Source organism: Rhagoletis zephyria, unplaced genomic scaffold (assembly GCF_001687245.7).
Source record: "Rhagoletis zephyria isolate East Lansing unplaced genomic scaffold, Rhagoletis_zephyria_1.1 Rzeph_scaffold_00221, whole genome shotgun sequence".
NCBI lineage: Eukaryota > Metazoa > Arthropoda > Insecta > Diptera > Tephritidae > Rhagoletis > Rhagoletis zephyria.
Genome location: NW_016157305.1, coordinates 42,342 through 52,496, shown reverse-complemented (window position 1 = coordinate 52,496; position 10,155 = coordinate 42,342). Strand labels below are relative to the sequence as shown.

The following is a 10,155-nucleotide window of genomic DNA, read 5'->3' as shown; positions in this document are numbered from 1 at the left end:
CTACTAAAGCTGCTTCTTTAATTAATAAAAGTCAGACTTCTGAAAAGGGTTTACAAAGTCAGCTTGAAGATGAGAGTGATGCTTTTCTAGAAAACAAAATATGTATCTCTATTAATGATTAGCCCGCTAATTTTTTGTGTTGAATTGAACTACATATTTTGAAAAGTGTCATATTTTACCAATTATTTTCAAATTTGCACTCCGTAATTGCCTTGCTTTTCAATTTATTGTCCCAACACTGAAACGGCTGCTGATGCACCTCATGATTATTATCTCTCTCGTTTTGCTTTTTGTACATTACATACATACATATAAGTTTTGTATTAACTATTACATATGTATGTACGTAGCTTAGTGATAAACTTGTTATTATTAATAATAGTAGATATTTTTTAAAGTTTAATGGATATTTTACGGTTCTCAAATTTATTGTGTTCTCTTGGCTGCTAGTTGTTATATTGCATGTATTCATACATACATATGCATGTATGTATGTATGTATGTATGTATTGTGTTGCAAAATTTCAAGTCGAACTATGCCGCCCAAACTATTGTAGGTAACTACAGTTATGTATGCATGTGTATGCTCGTATGTATATTTCATTTTTTTACGACTAGTCACCACTATATATGTATGTATATGTATCACGTGGTCTTTTTGTTACATACACACTATATACCTACTTATTTATGCACCTACATAAATACGTACGTATGTATGCATGTGCGTTTATAATTTCTAGAATTTTCTTTTTATAGATTACTCTCTGTGTTTGTATTGGTTTGTCTGTTTCTTTACCTATGTTTGTGTGTGTTTTNATTATTTATGCACCTACATAAATACGTACGTATGTATGCATGTGCGTTTATAATTTCTAGAATCTTTTTTTTATAGATTACTCTGTTTGTGTTTGTATTGGTTTGTCTGTTTCTTTACCTATGTTTGTGTGTGTTTTTGTGTGCCTTTGACTAAGTGTGTAGGTATCTCATAAATTAATTATTGCTAACTTGAATTAAATATTAAAATACTTCACCAGAACTCGTCAACCGTTCACTGCTTATCCAAGAACTCGCCACCTCAAACCTACAGTCTTCACTCAAACAAAAACAATTTACACATACCATTCTTTCACGTCCTTGGAATCACGTTTTTTCGGTTTGGGTTGCACCAGCCCGGCCATTTGCGGACGGCCATCGGCCCCAGTGCTGGCCATGCCGGAGCTGATGCAGCCATAGCCGACCGCGCCGCCGCCACCACCTCCGCTGACTCCAGAAGCGCCGAGCATGCTGCCACTACCGCTACCACCACCACCGGTGCCACCGCCACCTCCACCGCCTCCTGTATTATGCCCATTTGTTAAATTCTGATGATGTGTCCCGTGGTGGCGTTGCTGATGATAGGAACCGTTTGTGCTGCTATTGCCCAGCAATGCCGCATTGGGATTATGCCCATAGGCGGCGGCCTTTTCTCCTTCCGTCTTGTAGTTGCGATCACCGGTCGATTTGAGCCACAGCACCAGCAGTATGACAAGTATAACAGCTATCAGTATACCGGCTACAATACCGATTATCATAGCCGTGCGCTCCTCCTCGATGGAGTTAACGCGTCCCCCTTTACCCTTGGAGCGATAATTATTCCCATACGAAGGCGGTTGCTGTGGTGGCATTTGATAGTATGGCGGCGACTCATGTGGCGGCGGTATATGTGGCGATGGCCGTTCTCCTGGTATAGATATATGCTCGCCATTGAATATCATATTTGATTTATCATCGTCCTCTCCATGATGCCGTTCACCACCATTTCCGCCGCTAAATACTTGTACTATATCGTAGGGCGTTGTTGGGTGTTCGGTAGCTGTGGAATGAACTTCGGGCGGTGGTGTTGCTTGGCTAGTTGTTGTGGTCAAGGTCGATGTAGATGTTCGCTGCGTAGACGTAGTGTAGACGGATGTGGGTGTCGATGTCTGGCGCTGCTGGGTAACTATGCTCGTAGTAGCGCTATATGGGACGGTAGTTTCACGCGGTGCATACGTCTGACTTTCGGTTCGAGTCACAACACTACTGGAACTGGTGCTACTTGAACGCTGCTGTTCTGTGGTTGAGGATGTATCAGTGCGGCGGCTCGTACCATCTGTGGTGGACGACACGATTTCATTGTTGCTCTCTGAAATTAATGTGCATAGTTTAGTACATAGATATGTGTGTATGTCTGAAATGCTTAACTAAATGGGCACGACTTTACCCAGATAAATACCCAACCACGAAATTGGAACCAAAAATAATTATAATTATTTGATTTTTAAAATTCTGACAGCGGATTCAGAATTAGCGACGCCGAAAACCCGCTAATACGAAAATTCGAATAGTTTCCTTAAAGCTTCGAATTTTGGCCACACTTTTGGATTTCGGCTGCACTGTGAGATGGATCGCTTAAAACTCTGATTAACATTTGGAATACTTTTTTAGGTTTTTAAAAAGGCACCTGTTAAAGATGTTAAATTCAATTTTGGCATTTTAACACCATATGGGTTCACTGGTAATATAGTAATTCGGATAAAAGAGGAAGAAATTTCACTTCAGTTACGAGTGGGATCCACCCACAATTTTTTGGGTATCTAAAGGCGCTGGCCCAATGCAGGCTTGCTTTGCTTGCTTAGCTTTGAAAACTGTCAAAAGTTATTTGGAATATACTAAAACGTATGAAGGGTGGCCAAATGGCAGCTTTGCTTCACTTGCTTTAAGCGCCTCAAAGTTTCAAATAGGCAAATGTTTTATTTGAAAGCGTTTCGTAGGCTTTTGACAAAAATATATGTTCCCGTTCGAAATCAATTCAAACAAACTGCTGCAGACTTTTATGTACAAAAATTGTCTTACATAATTTAAAAAAATGTATATATAATATTAGTAATTCAAAGTTTAATAAAAAGTAATCTATGTTTCCATATTTATATTTAACATGCCGCTGGCTTAAAGTGAAAAGTTGCTAAGTCCAATTTTACAGGAACTTTGAATGCAACATTTTGCGTGTTTAATGCAAAGCAAAACTCCATACAAATGAGATGGATTCGATCTCTGTTAAAAAATTTCATATTATTTTGGCCTTATTGCATATTCGGGGCCTCTTTTGGACTTATAAAATTTATCTTTCATTGAATATAAACGATAAAAAATAAAACAAGTACCTTAGTCCTTCATTTGTCTTACTTTCTATGTCAAAATTTGAGGCTTCATAAAATGCAGACTTATCAACTTTTCACACAAAGCTAGCGATATTTATGATGTCAAACTACTGTAAGTCGTCTCCTGAAAAATCGATTTTTTTTTAGAGTTTTTTGTTTCTAATAAATGTACATATAAGTTTATATGTATGTATAATTATTATCACTCCTTTGAAATGCAAAAATTAATTCACATTCATTAAAAATAAATCTGAAAAGATTGTTTTGTATTTTTATTTTTTTTTTTGTGGAATTTTATGGCAAAATTATTCTTAGTGTAAGGAAACAGACCTTGACTTTTTAACAGCGTTGCAAGCCGCCATTTGGCAAAACGAGTTTTTGAAGTAAATCAAAGCAAATTAAAGTAAGCAAGGCGTGCAAAGCAAGCCTGCATTAGGCCAGCGCCTTAAAACAATAGCAGAGTTGTTATCCGTCATTAAAAAATTATTATTTCGATTACACTCTACTCTGAATCTCAAATGTATCTTCTCTTCATATCGTCGTTTAAAGTACAAACCGCGTATGTGAGGTTGCATAAATTTTATTATTAATGGTTCTCTGTTTTTTATAAAGAAATCGCATTTCTGACTAGTTTATTTCCGGACGAATGGATGAGGATTGAGCCAAGAGCTTGTGTGGGCAAATCCAATGTCAGTTACGCGGTTTTGCAGAATGACGATACGCGGTTTTGTACTTTAAACGACGATATGGTCTTTTGTTACTGATATTCTTCCTAAAATATCTGAAATTTGCCCGAAGAGCTTTGAGCGACCTGTAAATATTTTTTGATTTCGAAAAAAAAACAGGAGTATATATATTTTTTTTGCTATTATTATTATAAGCGAGTATTGAATGAGTCTGCGTCTAGCGATTCACAAAGGATGTGTTCTGGCATTTCTTTGTCCATCTCACAAAAACAACAGACGCTCGAGTGTGAAAGATTCATTTTACTAAGGTTACGCAGGGAACAATGTCCTGTAAAGTACCCAGTGAGAGTTCGAACGCCCTCCCTGGCTTGATTTATTAGCTTTTTTTTAATTTACGTACCATGTAATCCGAATGTTTACAACAGTTTTCGGTATGCAGTTTTATAGCCGATACAATTGAAGTCTCATAAAGTGCAAGTTTCAACCGGCTGAAAAATTCCGTTGATTTTTGAGAATTTTTCTTGGTAACCGAAGGTTTTTTCATATAACAAGTGTCATTTACAAAAACTGGGTTGATTTTTTTTTTAATTTTGTTGCGAACGGTCTGCAAAACTGCAAAAATCCGGCAGCAAAAAAAAAATATCAAAGTCAACGTGATTTTGCGGGCTATGAAACGGCATACCCAAACGTAAAGATTCAGATTCAAAAGCTAAAAATTTTGATGGAAATTTGTAAATTTTTTATTACGTTTGAAACTTTGATTTATGTATGTATATGGTTTTATCTAAAGCTTGGACAATGTTTTAACAGAAAAATAACTTGAAAAACGTTGTGAATATTTCAAAAAGAATCAATACCTGAACACTTGTGTGAAAATTTAAAACAACACTTTGAAGAAACCTTTTTATTTATTTATTGTTAATTTACTCAAAATATTTATGAATATGCGTAGGGTTTATAACAATTCGATAAGTAAGTAAAACAAAAAAAAAACACTTTATCAATAAAACTGTGCAACTCTAATTATTCTCTAGTAAGTATTTTTTTTAACTTTATTCGTCTTTTTTTGTCGTTTATTGCCAATAAAAGCACATCAACAGATATGTAAGCTTATTGCTGATTAAGACATAGATATGTGCATGTATGTATATGTATGTATGCATGTACGTGCGATAGCATACCCACCAGACAATTTTTGTTGCCCGCAATAAGAAAAGGTGTCGCGAACGGCAAACAAATTTATTGCCGGTAATGTCGCCATCGTATCGATTTATTACTATCGAATGAGTCGTTTTCTTATCGCCTTATTATTGCTACAGGCGATTTTTGGAATGATTTTGTTTTTTTAATAATTCATTTATTTTCTGTATAAGAAAATGGAACTTAAAAACGGAATTAATTCGTTCTGTCGCTATGGGACTTTCTATTTTTTCAATCCTATCTTTGGCATAAATTAGATGCTTTTGAACAAACCTATTGACCCGAAATTCATAAGTTTTTGGAATTTTTGATGACATAATTATTCCAAAATTGGCATGAAAGAAACAATGTGGCCGATTTCTCACTACGGCAATAAATGTGCGAGTCGCCAATTTGTTGCCATTGACGATTGTTACCTATTTCTCATGTTTTGCATGGTGGGATGTTTTACATGGTGGGTATGCTCAAATACATAAACATATGTACAATAGATATGTATGTATGTATGTATGCGTGTAAGTGCAGACTTTTTAAGTTTTCAAAATCAAAATGGGTCAGATTTGTGCATTTTCTGCCGATATGTGTAAATACATATGTAGAAGAGACATTCGAAGCTATAAACTAAATTAATAGAGATACGTGATTTTAAAGTTTAACAATGTGCATATCTACATAAACGTTTTTTCATACATATATACATACTCAAATGCATACAAACAATGTTGCATGCATACTCCTACATACATACATAGATAAACCTATAGACTTTTCCAAATACATACATACAAACATCTCGCAACTTTACTACACATACTTACACACTAACTCTTACAATCAGACTCTATTCATATTCGTAGATATTTCTGTAAATTTGCATTGTATTGTACATTCTATTTGGTATGTATGCTAGAACAAAAATGCATCCATGTAATATTTATATATGACCATATATATATATGTATATATGTATGTATGTACAATTGGCAAGCGCGTCAGATAGTTTACAATGCCTTTAGTATCTACATATGTACATATGTATGTTTGAGTAGCCATCACGTCGAGTGGACACCTGAAAGGTGGTTGGCATGCTTTTGTGCACGTCATATGCACGTTCCATTTTTTTTTTCGGACGTTGAGAATTTTTGTTTGATGCAGCTGTTACCGTTGCTTTAGTTTGAGTGGTCGAGCCGCGTTGTTCAAGTGGCGTTGGCGATAGCTGTAGTGATAACGATACCGTAATTTTTATCGGTTTCGCCCGAACAGTGAGTGCCCGGCATGATGGTGGTGATGTTGTCTTTTTTCTTGTTAGCATTGTTGTAAATTGCAAGTGTTGTTGATCGTGATCGTGGTCGTGGTCGTGGTCGTGGGCATGGTCGTGTTGTTGTGAGTTATCTGATTTTATTGTTTAACTTTCTATTTATTTCATTTTCATTGCATTTTACTTTAGCTTATTTCTCTTTTTTTTTTGTTTTTCGAATACTTCAAATTGCAATTTCTTGTCGTGTTGTTGGAGTCACGTTCGCCTCACATTTCACTCATTCTACGATTGCACTCGATGCAATTGGCAAATCCATTGCACGATCAAAGTCAGAAATATGAAGAGTTCATTTTCTGAAAGAGATAATTCCAACTCAGAATCATGAATTCAAGATTTCAAGTTGTGGAACAGCGAGTAACAAGTAACGAGTAACGAGCTTCCATGGGCGAACGGCAGTGGTTGTGGTGAATGTATGGCTGATTGGTTGATTGGTTGATTGGCTGATTTTGATTGTTTGACTGATTGATATGTTGATTTTATGTATGTACGAGTATATATTTAAGGTACTGGCAGTTTATTTGTCTGGCTGAGCGAAATTTAATGCTTTTGAATTACGATTATGTCCGACGTTATGAAAATGCTTACTAAGTTGATTTAGCCATATCTAAAGATTCATGAGCTACCAGGTCGAAGCCATGTTACACATACATATGTACATACATATATATCTGAATGTATGTATTCAAAGGCTCATAATGTAATACATGTCAACATACATATGTATATGCCCCATATGTATGTATGTACAGATTACATAGGTATCTATGCATGTATATAGTGTGTACAACTACGACCTAAACTACAGCTACTTTTTTTCGGTTATACATATGTACATAAGTAAATAATCGGCAACACGTAACGAATTAATAAATGAACTCATGCAAATATATAAATAAAAAGTGAATAGGAAAAGTTTGCTCCAAACGCTGTGTTGAAATCGTTTAATACTAATTATGTATAAATAATAGGAGGGGAACACAAAGCGGATTTGGGAACATACTCAAGCCGGTTTTGGCGTTGTGCAACTTTCAGTGTAATTTTCCCACCAAACAATTTTTTTTTGCCGGTAATTAGAAAGCGTGTCATCCTCGGCGACAAATTTATTGCCGGTAATATAGCCATCATATCGATTTGTTATTACCAGCGGCTCTAAAACGTACGCCGAAGGCAACTCGTCTGATGTAATCGTTTTATTATTACCTTATTACCTGAACTAGTCGTTTTCTTATCGCTTTATTCTTGCCACAGGGTATATTTGCGTAATAATTGCTTGAAACAATTTTATTCTTTTTAATATTTATTATTTTTTTTAATAACTCCCCCTCGCATGCCATGGCGTATGAGTTATGCATCGAAATCAGTATTTACAGCCGTATTCTAATAAAGTAGGTAACCAGACTCAGCTCATCACTGTTTGCCGCAACAACACAAGCTTTTAAGTTTTTCTTCATTTCCTTAGCACTTAAAATCTAATTTTTTGTGGCACATTTTTCGGCGCACTAGTGATGTGTAGACTGCCGATGTTTATGCAGAAAACGAAACCTAAAAATATGTACCACAAGCTATTTCTGAACTGATGATATCGATTTCATCGAATATACCAGTAATTGTTCCTAAACGATTTATTTCATTCTTATCAATTTTTCTAGCATCATATTAATAAAATCACACGCTAAGAAGTCGCCGTCTCTGAAACCGAAAGTTACCGAAAGAATCGGAGAGATTCTTCTGACGAAGCTGGTGATCATTTTACATAACGGTTTTGGATTCGCAGAGATACCAAATTCAGACATCGCGTTGTATCAACATCTCCTTTTTGTACTGTCGAAACCAGTTTTAAAATCGACAAAGAATATTTGGTGAATCACCAGGTCTGAAGCCACACTGATATTTCGTTGATAGTGCTGTTTAGCCTTTGTCAAAATTCGCTAGCTAAGATATTGTACGCAATGTTTAAGAGGCCGCGGTAATTGGTAAAATTGTCTGGGTCACTTTTCTTGTGCATCCAGTCATCAGGCAGGTCGTCAGCTATAGCATCTTTGTGGTTTTGCAGCCCCGAAATTGCTATTCGTGTCTGTTGTTGTAACAGTTGGAGTGACAGTCCTTGGCCAGATATGAATCTGAGTCGTTCCGGTTACGTAGACCCGACTGTTGTGGGAGCGGCTATTCGTTTTTCGTCATAGTCGCTGGTACATTTATATTTACAGCCATTCATTTGGGTGAAGGAGTGTTTACATATGTATGTATCAATCCCGTTTTCAGCTTGAACACTGGAAACGTGTCTTACAACCAACATTCAGTTATGTGAGACCATGGACAGCGCTCGCTAGTGAGCTCTAAAACGTCCTTAAACCGAATACCGTGAAGTATACTAAAGCTTCGTCTCTTTCTTCTGTAGCCCAAAGCTCCACCCGAGTTGCATAACGCCTCTCACACGTCAATTGTTCACGTTTTTCAGGGTGCGCAAATGCAGATTTAAGAGTAGTGTTGGAAAGCATAGAATACGTTTGAGGATTGAATTATGTGATATCGATACTTTTAAGGAGCGGGTTTGTTTGAGAGTCCTGAGTACTTTCTTTAAATATACACATCGCACACTGTCTTCAAAAGAGTCACAACTCAAAATAATACGTTTGTCAGAAAATGCGAAAACTATTTCTTAGCACATGATAATCATATGGGCAAGGGCGAGTATACTTTAGGTTGTTTTTTAACAAATTTTAGCAAAAATTTACTCCAGCTTTTGCTAAAAAGTAAATAAAAGCTCTGCGTACATTTTTAGCGTATAATCTCAAAAATGCCAAATTTTGACTTGTGATTCTTTTGAAGATGGTGTGCGCACTTCATAGCACTTCATTACTAAATTAATATATTAATCCCTAGTTATGTCGGTTGAAAGGCTGAATGTACTGGGTGCAAGTATTGTACTTGAAAATTATTGAAACTTAAAATTGAGTATAATCATTTCTGAATAGCGGTAAATGTAAATAGAACTCAATACTTTGAAGTATCTATTCTACACTTAATACTGAGTACTTTCGTGTTCCTTAAAGTTCTGTGTACTTTCGAGTTATTTTGTGAGTACTTTGGAGTACTCATTATCGATACTCCTTTAAAAATCGGGTACACTCGATTCTTTCGAGAATGAAGTTATGAGTACTTTTGGTATCGATACTGCCCAACACTGCTGAAAAGTGGGAATGGAGGATGGCCGAGTAACAGTAACTGTAGCTATTATTCCTAATATTTTAAAATTAGGGATTTTATAGCAAACAATTCAGGGGCTTCTCTAATAGGCCAAAGATATGACAAAACCGCTACAACTCTAACAAAATTTTAGAGTTTCGATAATATTAAATCTCCTGATGATATCGAACATCTAGAACGAAAGTGAGCTAACTCAAAATTCAGGTCGGCTTGTCAAGAGTATAGATTCAACACAATTAATACAAAATCAGGTAAAACAGTAGTTTTTTAGTTAGTGTATATAATTATGAAGAACAAAATGTTTGCATTCATTGGAGGTAAGTCTTATGCATTGATTTATGCAAAACAAATTTCATATTTTTTTTTTTTTTTTTATTAGACAAAGGTAATTTTAACATATGGTGCAATAATTTTTCAGAACCCAAGGCACCACAATTCATGCCTATTTTCATGAAAAAGTATAGTGATGTTATGCGCTAGAGTGCTTATAAGTTCTGGACAAAACTTTAGCACAACGTTTTCCAGAATTTACGAGCAGAATTAAGCCCAAAATCATCATGGTTGC

General features: G+C 35.8%; 1 protein-coding gene across 1 annotated transcript in view; it reads right to left on the bottom strand.

The window, feature by feature from the left end:
• Positions 1–912: 912 nt before the first annotated feature.
• The window catches only part of LOC108358181 (neurexin-1-like), a 51,526-nt gene continuing 42,283 nt past the window's right edge, over positions 913–10,155 (bottom strand). The window contains 1 exon segment of the mRNA XM_017609353.1: positions 913–2,164. Within this exon segment, the coding sequence (XP_017464842.1) occupies positions 1,113–2,164 (1,052 nt within the window). The 3' untranslated portion in view covers positions 913–1,112.